Raw genomic sequence first — 18,040 nt, forward strand, 5'->3', positions numbered from 1 at the left:
GCAGAGGTGGTTGCTGCCCTCTCACTAATTGTGGTTAGGAAATAACTGATGTAMTGGAAAAGCTTCTTGTGTGCTTCCCGCAGCATCCCTCATCTTTCTTTGTGTTTGTGTTAGAGGTTGGTGGAGGCAGCAGAAGATGCAGATCTGAACCATGAGTACAACTCSTCACTGGAGGTAAGTTTATATCTATCAGTGACCAAATGTGGCCCATATACTTAGAGAGACTAGCCAAAAGACAGGAGTAGCAGGACCCACCCCCCTCAGGTTCCTAGACATGTTAGGAGTGTCCTTGTTTTCATGGCCCTCAGCTTGTCTTACTAGACAGCAGTCTAAGTGACTCCTATGGCAGGTCCTAAGCCTTTTAACGCTGACCTAGAGCTCCTTGCCTTGCCATCCTGCAAAAATGGGAGGGATGCATGCACATCAAGTGAGAGAGTGGGATTTTGGCAGGGGCGAACACAGTATGATAGATAATTAAACTGTTCCTCCCTTTCCTATAATGGCTTCTCATGCCACAAACCCAGCTTATTAATGCTCAGCTGGAAATGGCTAGAGAAGCAAGTTAACCATGAAACATGAGGCTTCAAAGTAGCTATAGCATTAGGCTGCTGTTTGGGCAGCTCCAGTACTTTGAAGGTGCTGAAGCCCCTCAAAAGGGATAAGGATTAGCATGTGGGAGCTGGATAAGCAGCTGCTGCAATCCTCATGGGGAATTAGTACCCAATTCTCCCCTCCTTAGAAAAGGGAATGAGACCCTTTGGATCAAGGATGGGAAGGATCTGAGAAAGCACTGGCTTGTGTGATGCTACAGATAATACTGCATACCAGTAAGTTGTCATTATGCATACCAGCTGTCGTTATCCATGTAATGTGTTAGTGCAAATTAGCTGCTGTTCTGTGGATTACTTGACTGGAAAATGGGCTAAAAATTGAGTGTGCATGAGCAATGAGGAGGATGCAGTTGCAAAGGTCAAACCTAAGATATGACAACTATCCGCATCAAACCATTAATCCAACGAGATGAGTCTCCCACCATCTTTCTCACCAACTCCCATCATCTTTTCTCTACCCTGCAGACGCACACTTGTCAGGATTCCCAACTAAGTGAAAGTTTGGTGCTGTCCATACTGGATAATTGGCTTTCTAATTATTTGCAGCAGTGCTACGAGGTTATTGTTGGTGAAAGGAATAGGACTGAAAAACTGATTAAGGCAGTGTAAACACAGGGAGCATAGTGGAAGTACAAGGTACCCTGCAAGTATGCTTTTCCATACTGACGAAAAGCTGAGGATGAAAATGCTTCTTGAAATCAAGCTAGCTATTAACTTCACCTCTCCTACCTCTTTATTTAAGAGAGTAACAGTCATGTTACTGTCATTGGTTAGGTCAGCTGCATCCACAGTGAAGGTTATGGGTAAAGCAAGGCACATGTTCCTGTGTTCACACACACAATTCACGCTCCCTAAGTATTTCGGTACTTGAATACATATTCTGAGATAACCTCTGATCTGAGATAAAATGCACAAAATCACTTTAAAAGCATTTGTTATCCAAGGAGGAGAATCCTGGAGACACCAAAAGGTTGGTTGATACTAAATYCTGAATAGTCTTAGCAGGGAGGGTAACTGCCTTCTCTTTGAGCACCTTCTGCTCTGTCTTTTGCTTTTGATGGGCTCCTGCTGCTTGGAGAGGCACAGCAAGGGGAAAATCCTAGTTGCATTTGCATCAAGATTTACTCCAGCAGATGATAGCTATAGGARCAGAACAAGTAAGCTCAGAATTGGCGCACACTGTAGCAAAGCTCAGGAGCCAGACACAGGAAGACACTTCACCTCTCCAGGTAATCCCTTAAATACTTCTCAGGTGAGGAATCATGAGAATCTGTCACCATGTCCGTTTGCTCTAGATGGCTCTTCAGAGGCTTCCAGTCTGAGTCTGATGCCAATTATCGTGTTGCACCATCACGTGTGGGCACCTGACAGTGAGAAATCGGACAGAAATCATCATTTGGGTAGCTTACCATTTTTCAGTTGATAGCGGCTCTCTTTTGCTGTTCATATTGACCTAATTTGAAGCCTAAATTATCCAGATGTCCGCTTTTCATATTTTAATGTTTTTTTCAGGCAGTACTGATAATAATCTGTCTTATTCTTTCTCTTGCTGCCTTTCTCTTTTCCATTGTCTTCATCAACAGTTTGATTACTACAACTCTCTTCTGATTAATGAGAAGGATGAGAATGATAATTATGTGGAACTTGGAGATGAATTTATTTTGGAGCCAAATGAGCATTTCAATAATCTACTGGTGAACACAACATATAGTGATATCCAGCTCCCCACTAATGTCTACAACAAAGGTAATGGACTCCACTGGACTCTACTTTCTCACTAYTGGCTGCTGTAGAAGCTATCAAGGAGTAATAATATTAAAAGGAGGGGTGGGACAAAAGAAAAAAAGACAATTAAAAAAAAGATAATAGAAAATAGAGCTGGAGGGGTACTGTCCCAAGACACAGTCAAGTCTCTGTTGCAGTCTGCCACTGTGACAGGACTTAGGTATAATCCATTCTTGGAAGACCTCTTATGATGGACAGCCTTCTGTCTTAGGTAGACTATAGTCTTGCAGGATTCATCTAGCAAAAATGAACTGTGGTGTGGATTTACTGGATATAGCTACTCTCTACAGAGGGCCAGATCCATCATGGCCTTTGGGTGCCAAAGACCTCACTGATTTCAACAGAGAAATTAGATCACAAATACCTTTGTGTTATGAGGCTCTAATGTYTCATGAGGACACTCTTAATTCTCAGTGAGCTTATTGTGGGGAGTTAATTCACAACTGCTATGGAGATGTGGTTATTCTGGGCTATTTTCTGTTCTCAGCAAGCCTTTGGCARTTGCAGGAGCCAAGGGAAGCACTGAGGCTCATATAGCCTCCTTCATGCCTGAGCTGTGTCCTCTCCTCCTTGCACATTCACACAGCTACAGCTGCACATGAGAAACTGGCCCATCTTTGAGCAAGCCAGCATGCTGCTTACCTCATCTGAAAGCTGAGGCACCTGATGACAGTTGCCCTTAGGTTGTGCTCTTTTCTGTCAACATTTGAAGCTGCTTGAACTGGTTCTTTGCCAGCCTGTCCATCGGTTATTCTCCTTGTAAACGTTTTGGCAAAAAAAAGGAAAAAAGAAAGAAAAGAAAAAAGAAAGAAAGAAAAGAAAAAAGAAAGAAAGCTCCATCATTACTTCTCTCATAGACTGAGCTCATTTACAAGCTTCAGGACCAGACAGGACAGGCGCATTGGCAATTGTGCTCACAACTGCTACATTATTTAGAGGAACAATAGAGGGACTTTTCTTTCTCTCGCATTTTTAAATGAATTTCATCTGATCTGACAGCACCAGATACTAAAAATTTGTGCCTAAAGATTGGTGTGATTCCTAGACTTTTCATATGGAACTTCCCCACCCAGGTCAAGCACAGCCTGACTTAGGTTTCAAAACCACAGGAGTCTAGATAATTCAAGCAGCCATCTGTCTTGTCAGCAWCCACCCCTCAGTCCTTCATCTGAGACATCTCTGACCCCTGTGATGTCTGTGAKGATGATTTTGGTTGAAATGAGGATCACTAACACTGGCTTACTTCTGCTGCTGGCTTTAGGAATGATGTGTACTACTGAGCTGAAGATATATTTGAAAATCATCAGTTTTGCCACCAGCAGAGCGGGCTGCGGTGGCAGAACATGAAGTGAGCTGTTGCCTACAGTGGCACACAGAAATGTGGCCAAATGGCTGCTGCAAGAGGCAGTTATAGTCCTTCCCCTCTCCTGGAGGGGAGAGGCACTGCCCAGCCAGCTGATTTCTTGTCTGTACAACACCTGGGAGTACTCCCTSCCTCTCTGGCAAATGGCAGCAGGAGCACGGAGGCTCACTCTCTGCAGCTCTTCTGGCTCCCCTTCCTGCATAAGTGAGTTTGGCTTCATCGCTGAGGAGCCACAATTCAGTTTCGCTCCTATTTTGACTAAAGCTGTCTTTCATAAAGTGACTAAACAGGAAGTGGTGGGTCATAGCCTCATCCTGTTCCACGTTAATGCAGTTAATTCTATGATGACCATTCTCCTAAAATACCCTTATCCTACTGCTGCTGCTCCATTTGATCTCCTGAGGTACCCTGAGKCAACATCAGACACTACAAACACATGGCCTCCTATGAGTTCATGCAAATTTKCAACTTTATATCAACAGCGGGGCAAGTGAGAACAGCTTGGGCTTTGGGGAAGAAGTGGAAAGGGGCGGYAAGAGAAGAACAGAATCAAAGAAATGCAGTGGAAAAGGAGAAAGAAAAGACATGTAAATCATAGGGCTTCTGTGTCTTAGGACATACTACAATGTGTCCAGAGGAGAGGTTTGAGAGCTAGTATAAATTTTAAAACTTTGTAGAAAAGCTGTTCTTCTYAATGGTGTGCCAGGCGGTTGCCATACAACAGCCACGCATGCCATCTTAGGTAACAGGTCAGTTGTGTCTGCTTGTTGTGCCAGCTGTGTACTGCACAGTGCTGGCTGTTGTGAGTCTCCTRGAGCCCTGTAATGCCCAGGGGTAGAAGAGCCCAGAAAGAGAAAAGGGGATAGCATATGACCAAGCTGAGATCACCTGCTGTTGCCAGTGGTGACCTGCCCTCCAGGATTTGCTTGAATGATGTAATCAATTCCCTTTACAATGTCTCTTGGGAAGCCGCTGTCGAGGGCCTAGGTGTCATTTTGAGGCAAGCGACCCTAGTTAAGGGAGCATGACTTTGTGCAGAGCACAAGGAATGAACTTTGGATGAGGCCAGGAGTCTTTCCAGGGCTCTCTGTCTCCATCTTCTTCCTCCCCTCTTTTGCACACTTCCCCCCCCCCCCCCCCCCCGATTTCCTGTTTTTTCCCTGCAGATCCTGACATTCTGAATGGAGTTTACATGTCAGAAGCCTTGAATCCTGTTTTTGTGGACAATTTTGAAAGGGACCCCACACTGACCTGGCAGTACTTTGGCAGCTCCACTGGATTCTTCAGGCTTTACCCAGGTAAAAGAGGAAATACCTGCTCAGCTCTTCCAGCTCAAAGCATGAACATTGCAGGAAGGGAAATGTGCTGTGAAAGAGCCTAGTCTGGAAAGCTTGGAGATAGTATGTCCCCATGAAGGGTCACATGCAGCAAACAGAAAGACTCGATGCACACACCTCTGCCACTTAGGCAAAGGAAGAGCATCCGTGGCAGACATAGACCCTTACTTCTTATGTGGACTAGCCTCCCGAGTATGTAGCGTTTGTGACCCCAGAGGAGTCTGCTTGCTCAGGTGAGCTTCAGGCAAACTACCCTCCAAAAAGACCTCACAAAACACCATGGGGTCTTCAAATCCCTCAGATTGGATTTGGAAGTTGTACAGCAGCTCTGAGTCTCGTTCTCCTGTGATCTTTAGCTGCAGCTACAGCACTATAGCCACTCTCCATCTTCAAGACCACACGTGCCAGWTACAGCTGAGCAGCCTGACTTGCTGTCCCCTCACCAGCTGTGAGCAGCATGTAAGGTCACGGTGTGAGAGGGAGGATCCATGCTTGGAGGAGTGCACAAGATTCTTCTGCAGCTGTAATTTGGCCTTGCCACCTCTCTGTCAGATGGCTCTTGTGTCCTTGTTATGTGACCTGTCACGTGCCATAGAAGAGGAAAGCAGAGATGACAGTGTCAGCCTTTAGTAGAGAATSAAGGACATGTTCTCATCTCTGCTACTTTTTTATGCTTAACCTTTCCTCCTTAAAGAGAAARGATGTTGCTGAGAACTACATCAAAATGTCAGAAAGCTTACAGTGTAGCTGCTCCCCAAATCCAAATAGATTTTACAGGTGCCAGCCAATACTGGGTATATTTTGAATAGAAATCTAATTAACAGTTTACTGAGAACTGCCAAAGACCATGCAGTTCTGCTTTCATTTCTGCAGAATGGCAACTGCTACTGCTGGCCAGACTTGCGTGACCCTGCAGGGTCTCAGCAGTGAGTAACAGAAGTGTTGGTGCCCAGGGAGCAGGGAGCAGATGCCTGTTTCTGTGTGTTGATTGTTCTTTTTGCTGCTCCCTTCAGGAATAAAATGGTTACCAGATGAGAATGGAGTCATCTCCTTTGACTGCAGGAATCGTGGCTGGTAAGGCTTTTGGAGAAACTTGGTCAAAGCATTTTTCTGCCCTTCTCGYTCCTTATTTTCCATCTTCTTCTCTACTCTGGACAACAGGTAGCAAAACAGGAAGGGAACAGACCTTGCTTTGGTGAGGCAGCTAATCAGTAGCTGCTGCCCCATGCTGCCTCTGGGAGATCTGAGGGGCACACAGACTAAGGCAATACCAGATTAGAGAGTCTGGCTTACCACCTACAGTTCCACCTTTCTGTACAGRCATTAACATGTACCAAGTGGAAATTACCACAAATGTTTCCTTCCTCTGTCTCATCCTCATTGTAATTTTGCAGCCAGAGAGTTCAGACTCTGGAAATGTGGGTCATTTATTCAATCTGTTCAACATCTCTAAAGGATGGTTCAGCAGTTGTCACTCTCAGCARTATCTGGACTTTTGTCTGTAGCAGGCCCAGTACTTGTCAATGCAGCAGAAGAGATACTGGGGCCAGTGGGGAACAAGGTAGGGCCCTGCCCCAACCTTGCACCTTTCTGCATTGGGTACCACTTCCCCAGCCCAACCCTGCCTAATAGCTGTGCTCATGGTACATGTTATACTGAGGCTTGTGTTCACCCTGCTTTAGCATATTTCTCTTCTTATAAAGGTACATCCAAGCAGCTACCTCTCCCAAAGACATTGTAATTATTGTGGACGTCAGTGGGAGCATGAAGGGCCTGCGGATGACCATTGCCAAACACACTATTATTACTATTTTAGACACCTTGGGAGAAAATGACTTTGTCAACATCATTGCAGTAAGTATGTCTCATTTCCTGTAGAGAGTTGGCTTTTGTCCCTCGTGTCCCTTTAGCGAACTACAAGCATTACAGTAGTGTAACTACAGCCATTAGTACTCAGGTTGGATGGGGGATTAAAATGAATTATCCCTTAGGAGTCAGCTTCATGTGATCAGTGGGGTGGCTGCTAAGTCATCTCATTCCCTCTATGGAGGATGTCAGCTGCATCTTTTTATTTAGGATGTGACTGCAACAGATAATGAAGTGCTGTAAAAAGATAYCTGAGCTAATAGGGACCTGAGCTAGTAAACGCATATACTCATCTGGACCTTAGTGAAAGAGGTTTACACTGGTATGTTTTGCCTGATGTCTACAGCACGCACCGCTGATTGTCACGGTTAGTTGATGTGTGGTAACTTGACTGGTTGTCATCAATCACCATGTGTCAGAGACATCAGAGCTTAAACTAAATCCATTTGCAAGGTTCAGCTGATGGCTGGGGRCTCACGACATCTCTGAAATCAAAAGTATATGCAAATAGTGCTGGAAGTGGGGCCAGAAGCACAAGCTAATAGGGTRTGGAGAACTCTAGGAAGTCTTGAGTGGAAAAAAACCATCAGTTTTTGTACATGTGCATGTGCCCAGATGGAACTTAGCAAAAAAATTATAATTAACACATAGGAAAAAACAAGATTTATCAAAATTACAATTTGCCATGATCACTACATACAATTCTAAAGGGAGAATGAATAAAGTAGCATAATATCCATTACTGTTCTTCTGAACGTCCACTTATGCATCTCAGTTTGTGATTTTTTTTTCCCCCCTYTCTTCCCCCATTACAACTCCTTTCTTTTCATTTTGTCTTTGCAGTACAATGACTATGTTCATTTTATTGAGCCCTGTTTTAAGGGTATCCTGGTCCAAGCAGACAGAGATAACAGAGAGGTGAGTACCAGATTCCTATTGATACTATTAGGTTAGCTCTCTTAGTGTGGTAAGAGCACACGGTTAGGATGCTATGGTGTGAAACTCTAGAGACAAGAAAGAGCTATCTCCCAAAAGCATGTGGGTTTGTATTTCAGAAACAGGGCCCAATGCAGTGGTGTGTCCTGACTCTATGGYATACCTTTGCCTATGCAAAGCTGCTGTAACACCAGGTCAGCTAGCAACAGCCAGCTTCCCTGGGTCACAACACATTTTGTACCTCCTCTGCTGGGGCACGAGTGAACCTGCCATGGAAAAAAATGTGAGCAGAAGGYAAAGGTTCTCCGAAATCCTATGTTCTCAGCCCTCAGAAAGGAGAAAAATCAACCCTTTTCCRGTGAATGTGCTCTCAGCCTGGCCTGACCCTCTACCAGGATACTTTCGCATCAGACTTTCTTTGTCTAGGGGTTTTGCTGCTCTGATCCAGGAAGGCTCAGCAGCTGCAGCCCCGAGGTGGTCAGTCTGTGTCTGACTGCTCCACTGCCCTCTGGGCTGACTCATATTTTTAGCTTAGATTTTTTTTCTTTTTTTTCCCTGTGTGTATTAATATGATGTAGTACATCCTCACATGGCCAGTTCCGTGTGTTCAACAACCAGCTTTCTCTCCAAGTTTCTTTCCCTGCTTAGCTCTGTGTCACAGAGTATAACTTTAGAGGGTGATGTCTTAGCAGAGTTTCTCAAAGGATCCTGCAGCTTTCTAGGAAAAAAATAACCAAGAATGCTGTCCATCCTGTGTCCATCTCTGAGGGTTTCATTTACAGCCAGATCAGGGCAAATTAATATCTAACCAATTTCCAGATTACCTTTTTCTCTCCTTGTCYACAAAAGTGCCTTGCCTGCCACTTGCAACTCATCAATACCTTTCTGTCTCTCTTCCTGCCAGCACTTTAAGCAGCTGGTTGACGAACTACAGGCAAAAGGAGTGGGGACTGTGAACAAGGCCTTGACAGAGTCCTTCAAAATCCTGAGGGAGGTAAGAGAATCATGCAAGGTGGACATGCCCCTGGCCCACCCCGCCATTCCCCTCCACTTCCAAAAACCAGCACAGCCATCATAGCACTGCAGGGCGAAGTGGCGTGAGCTGATCTCAGGGGTCCTGAATTTGCRACAAGCAGCATGCAAGGGCAAGCTGGTTTTAGAGATGCCCTGGTTTGTGCGTGACACCTTGGGGCAGGTGTTTGTGGCCATGGAGGGCAGCAGCATGGGCAGCAAGCTGCTGGGCAGGCACCAGACTCGAGATCCTCATTGACTTCAAATAGGAGGGAAATTTTTATTTTCTTCTGCTGTCAGTCTCATGCTTTCTGTGAGAGTTACAGGGGCTGAGATCTGCTCTTTTATGCACCAGGAGTAATGATAAAATCACAGAATCAGTAAGGTTGGAAGGGACCTCTGGAGATCATCTAGTCCAACCTCCCTGCTCATGCAGGGTCACCTAGTGCATGTTAGACAGGGTTGCATCCAGGCGGGCCTTGGAGACCTCCAGAGAAGGAGGCTCCACAACATCTCTGGGCAGCCTGGTCCAGTGCTCCGTCACTCTCACAGGGAAGAAATTCCCCCTTCATGGTCAGGCGGAACTTCCTGTGCTTCAATTTCTGCCCATTGCCTCTTGTCCTGTCACATGGGACAACTGAAAAGAGTTTGTCCCCTCCCCTTGACACCCTCCCTTCAGGTACTTGTACACATTGATAAGATCCCCCCTCAGTCTTCTCTTCCCCAGGCTGAAGAGGCCCAGCTCTCACAGCCGTTCCTCATAGGGCAGATGCTCCAGCCCTCTGATCATCTTCGTAGCCCTACACTGGACTCTCTCCAGTAGCTCCATGTCTCTTGTACTGGGGAGCCCAGAACTGGGCACAGTACTCGAGATGAGGCCTCGCCAGGGCTGAGTAGAGGGGCAGGATCACCTCCCTCGACCTGCTGGCAACACTCTTCCTAATGCACACCAGGAGACCATTGGCCTTCCTGGCCAGAAGGGCACGTTGCTGGCTCATGGTCAATCTGTCATCCACCAGGACTCCCAGGTCCTTATCTGCAGAGCTGCTCTCCAGAAGGTCAGCCCCCAGCCTGTACTGGTGCATGGGGTTACTCCTCCCTAGGTGCAGGACCTTGCACTTCCCCTTGTTGAACCTCAGGAGGTTCCTCTCTGCCCAGGTCTCTCTGAATGGGAGCACAGCCCTCAGGTGTGTCAGCCACTCCTCCCAGCTTGGTAGCATCAGCAGACTTGCTGAGGAGGCACTCTGTCCCCTCATCCAGGTCACTGATGAAGAAGTTGAACAGGATGGGACCCAGTACTGAGCCCTGGGGAATGCCACTAGCCACAGGCCTCCAACTGGACTCCACGCCACTGATGACGACCCTTTGAGCTCTGCCTTTCAGCCAGTTCTCAATCCACCTCGCTGTCCACTCGTCTAACCCACACTTCCTGAGTAATCAYGAGTTACGTGGCAGAAGTTGGTCAGTCTGTGGCCTTGTGCTTCCTTAATGAGCCCATGGCCTGGCCTTGGCCCAAGCCACTCTCCGGGAGTGCACTGCAGCTCCTGCTGCTAACAGCTGCAGACCGCAGCCCAGTGCCGAGGGGATGGTGCCTATGTGGGAGAGCACTGTGTTCATCAGCGTGAATACTGCTGATAGCGTGGGGGTGGAGATTCCTTGGTTATTGATGTTGGCAATAAAATGTAACTGATAAGTTCAAGGCAATAATTCTGATCTTATGATCAGAATTACATTACTTATGTAATGTTATTAGTGAGCCTTGGTAAGTAGGCTGTGATGAAGACATGAAAGATTATTTTCAGGCTTCAGATTTATTTGAATACTACTCTTCTGAGGATCAGGGTTCTTCATATGGAAGAAACCACAGGTCAGGGGAATTAATCCATGTCATGTCCTGTGATAAGGCTGTGGAACATTTACAAATCTTATGTGAACAACTGGCTTATGTGAACAATCCTCATTGTCCTGGAGGTAAACATATCACCGAACTCTGTTTCTTAAAGCATGTTAACTCAAAGAGGACCAAGAACTCAGCTGAACCCCACCACCACCTTATTGCACCATCTAGGCAGGTAGATGTCAATGCCTTTGCAGACAGAAATAAGTACACTGTATGATGCTAACAGCTGTAATGGTGGTGTAGATGCTTTAAGTACCAGAGACGCTGGCATCCTAGGAAAGATTCTCTGCTCTTAATCATTTTGCAGACTGCAAGTTTAAGTTGATTGGCTATGGTAAAGTTGTTCCTGACTTATCCTGATGCAGGTATGGTCAGAATTGTACTTCATGATGGCAGTAGCTGAGCTGTATTGTCAGTGTTTAAACAGCCATAATGAATTTAATGGCAATCTGAGAATAGTAGTATAGCATTGTCACTGTGGTAATAAAGTGGCAGCACTCCTAGCAGTAATGATTTAGTATTTTGGGGGAAAGATGGTGACTAAAGAGATCAGGGAAGCAGTAATGGTATAAAGCTAGAATCCATTACACACACTAGATGTCTGCTAGATTCATCTAAGTACAACTTTGCATTTTTATGTTAAAATTAACTTTAYTTGTAAAAGATTTGGAGCCTATAGAGGCCTGAGTTTTATAAATCAGAATATTTAGAGAATATATTTTTAAATATCTAATGTAGCACTGATTATCTACAATGACAATGGATTAAAGAAGCAGGCTCTCGGTCAGCATAACTTTTAAGGTCCAGGAAGAAGGGAATGTAGACCTAAAGAAGGTCTGTTTGCCCYAGCTGAAACAGCAACTGGCTGTGCTAGGCATAGACATCAAAACAGGTTTGGTTCCACTGATGAGACCTCACGTCTCCTTTCCAGCAAGTGTGACCCACTTCTGACAATCTGACCCACTAGACCAGGCAAGCCTCCAGAAGGTAGGAACCCCTGCCTTTGTTATAAAACCCTGTGTATGAACCTTCAGTCAAGCATGCCCATGGGAAATGGAAGGTACACGGCAGAAAGCTGAGACTGAGGAAAAAAGTCTTCATCTGACATAGCACAAAAATACCTCCAGAAAGAGACTGATGTGCATGCAGCCCAGTGGATTAACATAAGTTCACTGCAGTAACACAGAAGCAGMTCTTTGGCAGACAGAATATTTTTCTTCTCTATTCAGTATCCAAAATGCAGTGAACAATGTGAGTAGAAATCACTTATCTTGACCTTTCTTGATCTAATAAGGTCAAYAAAGTGGTGAGATTACTACTAGACACTACAGCACCCAGTACTAATAAAACCTCTCAACGCTATTTATTCTGAAGGTTAGATACCACTTCCCTCCTGTCTTTCATTATCACCCCAATTCTGAGGAGAGAATAACTGACTCAGACATTTCAGCATCCTTGCCCTGGGCATCTGCAGATAAGGAAAGGTGACTGTGCTCTAGGTGACTCCTACTGTTAAATACCTCCTCTTTACACCTTGGAGCTGCTGGCTCAGGGTGTACTCAGGTGCTGAATCACTCACCCAGTTGAYGGCATGATTCCTGGAAACCACTGTGCTGTCTCTGCTGTTTGTAAGACCTCTGACAAATATGGTTCAAGCAGACAATCAGGAGCAGTGCAGAGAGCAGCATTATAGATCTCTGCCGCATCTATATTGACTTGATTAAAGAATTGGGTATGGTCACTCAGGTAGGACTGCAAAAGCTCCTCAACAAGCAGAGGGATGGTGTTGCCCATTTCTTGGTAGTATGAAATTCCATGAAATACAAATTTTCATAAATTTGTTGGGGGGAGACGGTATGGAACTGAGCTATGGGCATGCATCTCCTCTGCCCAGCTTTCCTTTCCCAGTAACATTGATAGCAGCCTTGTCAGAGTGGGACAGAAGGGAGCCTGTCCACCAGAGCATGGATGATGGCTGTCTCATTTTTTGGCAAGCTGAGGCCTAAACCTGAGGTTGCTGAAGCCATCAGTTGGCAATCTTTTTTTGCAGTGAGCCATGGAAGGGCTGCATGCACAGCAGAAGGCTACAGGATCTCTTCAGTCGCTTTACAGTATCGTCCTAGGATTTCAGTCTTGCTGGTGACATTTATAAGAGACTGAGATCACGTCTCAGTACACTTGCAACAGCCCCAGGGGCTGAATATACACAGGCATGCCACTGTAGAAACACCCCCATTACTCTGCAGCAGCCTTCCCAAAACTGTCACCTTCCTGGAAAGGCCTCAGCTGGAGAGTCCCTCCATACCATCAGCTGGAGGACCCCAGGCTCTGCAAGTACCACAGCCAGCCTCCTTCAGGCAAAACGGCACCTCCAAGCACACACGTGCTTTAMGGACCCTCTTCTCTTAGAGCTGGTCGGATCAATGTCAATAACAGAGGAGGGAAACTGTTTGCATCAGAGTCCTGAAAAAAATCTGGAGGGTGGTGCTGCTGTAGTCTCACAGGTAAGGTGCACAGCCAAGCTGGAGGGCAACACAATACACAAGAGAAGAAAAATGAAAACTGCTATATCACACTGATGAAACAGACATTGCTGATTGCAGTAGTCAACTAGTAAAAATCTCTGTAATGAAAGTGGCTGCAAAATTTCTTTGGTAGTTTGTTTGTAGTGCAATTGCTCAAAGAATTAATCGCCTGACAGCAACCTGCTCAAAGAGGTATGAGTGGCAGAGAAGGGTTGCACAACCTCTCACCATTTTTGTGCTTTGCCATTATGTTCTGGGGTGGACGGGGCACATYTTAATCTGTGATACAATTTACAGTAAAGCTTCAGGAGAACAGTTAGCCAGAGCTTCCCCTGCCATTCTCTGCCATGATGGATAAGCCACTTAAACYCTCTATTTCAATTTAGCCACATACCAAGTAGTTTCAATCAAATTTGCATCACAGAGAAACCAGGGTGTTAAACATATTTATAAAGCACTTCAAAATTCTCAAGCATCAAGTGCTATCTTTGAGTTCCTTTCAAGTTTCCAAGTTTTATTCTACCTCGCTGCGACTTTCTTTGTCTCTTTGTTTCAACAAGCTGGGCAGGTCTTGTTCTCTCATCCTTTCCCCCCACCGCAGGATTTATAACCCTTTGTTCTGGCCGCTGCTCTGCTCTCAGCTGCTTCTWGTTTCCTGCCTTCTCTGAAACACCGTGCTCCCAACAGTTTGCAAGTGCTGCAGCTGAGGGCTATCAATTGCTAAGCAGAGCAGAATAATTACCTTTCTTGTTTTACACACAACGGTCCTCTTAACACAACCTAAGACATCAGTTACCTTTCTTTAGATGCTGTCCCATTGTTAATTTATATCCAGCTGATCTGCCTCTGTGGGGCTCCTTCCCAGGCAGTATYCCCTTTCCTGCTCTGTATTTAAACCTGTAATTATGTTTTCCAGTGCAAACCAATTGTAAGTATATCTATATATTTTGGTAGATATGCCATATGTATGTGTGTATGTACATATGCATATGCAAGTATACTCACATTCCCCTAATGTTGAGAGCCTGTATATGTTCATATATTTGTTATATATGAATCTCTTAGGATTAGGCATTACAAAATCTCACTGTTATGGGCCCTCCTTTCTCAGGATCTAGTCAGAGTATATTTTTCTTTTAAAAACTGATATTTTTTCARCTCTGGAGGTAAAAAGATCCCAAGTTCTATTTTCTGAGGCCACCTTAGAACAATCTTTCCTCTTAACACCAAGCTGTTGTAATGTTACCTTGGCTTACTGCTGAACACAGAAGTGACATAATTTATGTGGTTCATTATGAATAAGTCACTCTGAAATGAATATGGGTGGGAAAATGGTGAAATTGGTTCTAAATTGGCTTTCAGTGAGACAAAATTCTGTGCAACTTGAGCAGAACTGGTGCCATATAAAGAATAAACCATCTGCTGATGTAAGAAGTCAAAGGAGTTTGTGCTGTCTTATGTCATACCTGTGTCATCCCTTTGTGCACTTGCAAGAGAGCTGTGTTAGTAATTTTTATAGGAATGTGCTAGATGTTTAAGGTTAATTTACTTTTTTTCCCCCTTCTTCTTGTAAAACATTTTCTGTTGATTTGCTCCCATCCTTTGGGATYTCATATGGTCTCAGTCAGGCCTCAGACCATGAAGCAAGTAGGGGCCAGACTCTTCCCAGAGGTACCCAGTGACATGACAAGAGGTGAGGGGCACAAACTGAAACACAGCAAGTTCCACTTGAATGTAATAAAATAGCTCTTTACTGTGGGGGTGGTTGAGCACTGGAGCAGGTTGCCCAGAGAGGTGGAGTCTCTATTCTTGGAGATACTCAAAACCTAAGTGGACRGAGTCCTGGACAGCCTGCTCTAGGTGATCTTGCTTGAGCAGGGGGTTGSACCAGATGATCCCCAAAGGTGCCTTCAGACTGCAACCATTCTGTGATTCTGCAGTCCAGCAATTCTTTCCCTTTCTGATGAGCACAGTTTACTTGAATGCGTTCAATTTCCACCTTTTTTTAACTGTACCGCTTTATGATCCTGCCTGTAGTTCCTTCCTTTCTATGTTTCTTAGCACTTCAGCGTGTATYTAGCCAGCCATGACAATATTGCTGTAAAACCTCAGACCTCTGTTATTTATCATCTGGCCATGTACTCTTTTTRCTCCCTTTCTTGTTTCTTATCTGAATGTTTATAAATCTTCTCTTTGATCTTGTTCACATCTTTATGGACATAGATATTTTGCTGCATATTTTTCAGGATATGCAAATCTCAGGGCTTTCTGTTTTCCAGCTGATGCTATTTTACTTAATTCTGTCTCTCATTTTGTTGCCATTGACTTTCTGTTTCCTTCTCTACTCTTGATTTTCTCCTCAGGGGACACTCTACTAAATTCAAATTTCTACTAATTCTGGAGGCCAGGGGTGGAGAGTACTGCACTGCAGACAGGGCTGCATCCAGCTGCAGCATGAGTGGGGCAGGGGGAGATGGAGGGGGCTGCTTGTTCATTTGGCCAGATGTGTTTTATCAATTAGTCAGTGCACGCACGCGCCACTGAGCTGTGCTGATGTTCCTCTTGCCTCCCCAGTGACTCTGGGCCAGGCTATAACTGCAAAGTAAAAGGCAATGAACAAATGAGGGAGTACAAGAGAACATGAACTTGAATGAATTATATCATGCCTGTTACTCCTGGCAACATGTCCAAAGCTACAGAGGAGAGTGCATAGCTCAGTGCCTCATTTGCCCACTGCAGCTCTGGCATACACCTCTTCAGACATGTCTGCTCTATGACCATCTTGCTCTTCATTTCACCTTCTTTCAGTCAGAGCAAAGAATTATATCCAGAGCTGCCTGTGAAAAGGTCTTCAGATACTCTCAGATCATTGCTGYAGCCAGTTATGAAAGGACCTAAGAATCAGGGATTCTCTCATACTCATTTCTTTTCTAAATCTGCCTTTTAGTCARTACTTCTATGATACTGATGATCTCATTTTCCCTCTTGAAAATACTGTCTAGTCCTATAATTAGGAGATTGCTGATTGTGATATTATATTTAATTTCTCAGTATCTCAGTATTATGAGATCTAAAGTAACCTACATGAAGAGATGTCTTAAATAATTTGATGAATTGGTGGGTGACTTAAGTGTTAATTTAATAATCACATAAACAAAACATGTAGATTGCAACAGACTGGAATAAGCTACTTTYGTAATTATAAGATTCACATATCCACAATATGAACCTGATTCTGATAGCCTCTCCCACACTAGTGTGTCCCTATGCCTCTGTAATGGATGATCTCACTAGTCATTCTCTTCAGTGATCTGGATGCAGTTGATACCTGTCCTAGGCATAGCTCACCTAGACACCTTGTCTTTTTCCTATCTGGTGGTCTGCAGGATCCCACATGGCTGTCAACTACTATTTGCCTTTCCCTTGCACTTAGCAGTATCCCATGCTTGTTCCTATTGTGCACCTTCACCCTCAGCCTCCATCTTGAGTCTCCTTGCTGGGTGTGTAGTATGTGTGCTTCAACAGCTCCTGGAGCTCTGACAACTGTGTGGGTGACACTGATGGTTTTTCCATGGGATAAGGTGTAGAAACTCTCCAGACCTCTCTTCTCTTCACATGCATCTTCTCTGCTTTCTAAACAACCACCAGAAAAGTCAGACCTTGTAGATCACATGGAGGAAGATGTGGGAGATGCCGCTATTGTGTTGGCATGACCACAGCAGCAGCAGAAGTACAGCTAGTCTCYAGCTTAGTCACTCTAAATGTGCTGCTCTGGTGGTAATGAAAGAAGAGGAGCAAGTCCAACCATCTCACTCTGTTTTATTAACCCTCATGGAAGACTTGCCTGAGGAACAGCTAGTTAGGAAAGAAGCAGGGACCCTGCTAAACCACCCTTCTCTCTCATGTCAGATCATCACTCCTGATTCTGATCTGTAATGCAAATAATGGGATTATTATTAAATCGTGAGSGAAGGAGGAGTCATACATGTGGTCCTAGCGGTGGTTGTTCAGAAGCTATTGAATCCAATCTCATTGCAGTAGAGCAACAGGTATTTCAGTGGTATTAAGAATAATTCTGAAGGAGGCAGGACTACAGATATAGATGAYGGTAGAAGTAGACATTATTGTGATTTTTGGCACTGAACCTGGTAATTTTATGAAGAGATGCTGGTAGGAGTGGTAAAATAACTGGGGAAATCCRACTGCAGAAGTGATAGAGTATGGACTTGGCTTTGTGGTATTGATGATCATCACGTTAATCTTCAGGGGGRTCCATATCAGTAAAAGCATTTGTCTTCTCTCCTAACATGGCATTACCAAACTGGAGAAGACTTATGGACTGAACCTTAAAACACCTAACAAGTCCCAGTCCACACCCTGCACTCTGTTCTCCTATCTGTTGCTTGATTTTTTTTTATTTATTTAGTCTAAAACTACTTTTCCTAAATTTTAAGATACAGCTGCCCCTCTACAATTTCAAGTCACTGCTGTGTTTAACACAGCTTTAGTCGCCCTCAAATTAGTCTTCTATACACTCACTATCTCATGCCACTGCCTCTCATTAATCTCTTGTGCAGAGCTGTCATATCTTCCTCCTTCCATATTTTTAATCTGTATCAGCTTCTGCAAGCCTCCTCTGTTGATCAGGCTTTTCGTTGCTCTAAGCATAAAAGCAGAGAGATGCTGTGCACGAGAAGAAGCACATG

The 18,040-nt window shown here is 44.7% G+C and overlaps 1 protein-coding gene across 1 annotated transcript in view; it reads left to right on the forward strand.

Annotated features, from left to right (window-relative positions):
- Positions 1-18,040, forward strand: part of CACNA2D4 (calcium voltage-gated channel auxiliary subunit alpha2delta 4) — a 115,582-nt gene that overhangs the window by 1,445 nt on the left and 96,097 nt on the right. The window contains exons 2-8 of the mRNA XM_085324011.1: positions 115-174; positions 2,195-2,357; positions 4,926-5,057; positions 6,110-6,170; positions 6,800-6,950; positions 7,806-7,880; positions 8,803-8,892. Coding sequence (XP_085180137.1) covers positions 115-174; positions 2,195-2,357; positions 4,926-5,057; positions 6,110-6,170; positions 6,800-6,950; positions 7,806-7,880; positions 8,803-8,892 — 732 coding nt within the window. The remainder of the gene's footprint in view (positions 1-114; positions 175-2,194; positions 2,358-4,925; positions 5,058-6,109; positions 6,171-6,799; positions 6,951-7,805; positions 7,881-8,802; positions 8,893-18,040) is intronic.

This window comes from Rhea americana, unplaced genomic scaffold (genome assembly GCF_003343005.1).
Source record: "Rhea americana isolate MKP2758 unplaced genomic scaffold, rheAme1 scaffold_9, whole genome shotgun sequence".
Taxonomy (NCBI): Eukaryota; Metazoa; Chordata; class Aves; order Rheiformes; family Rheidae; genus Rhea; species Rhea americana.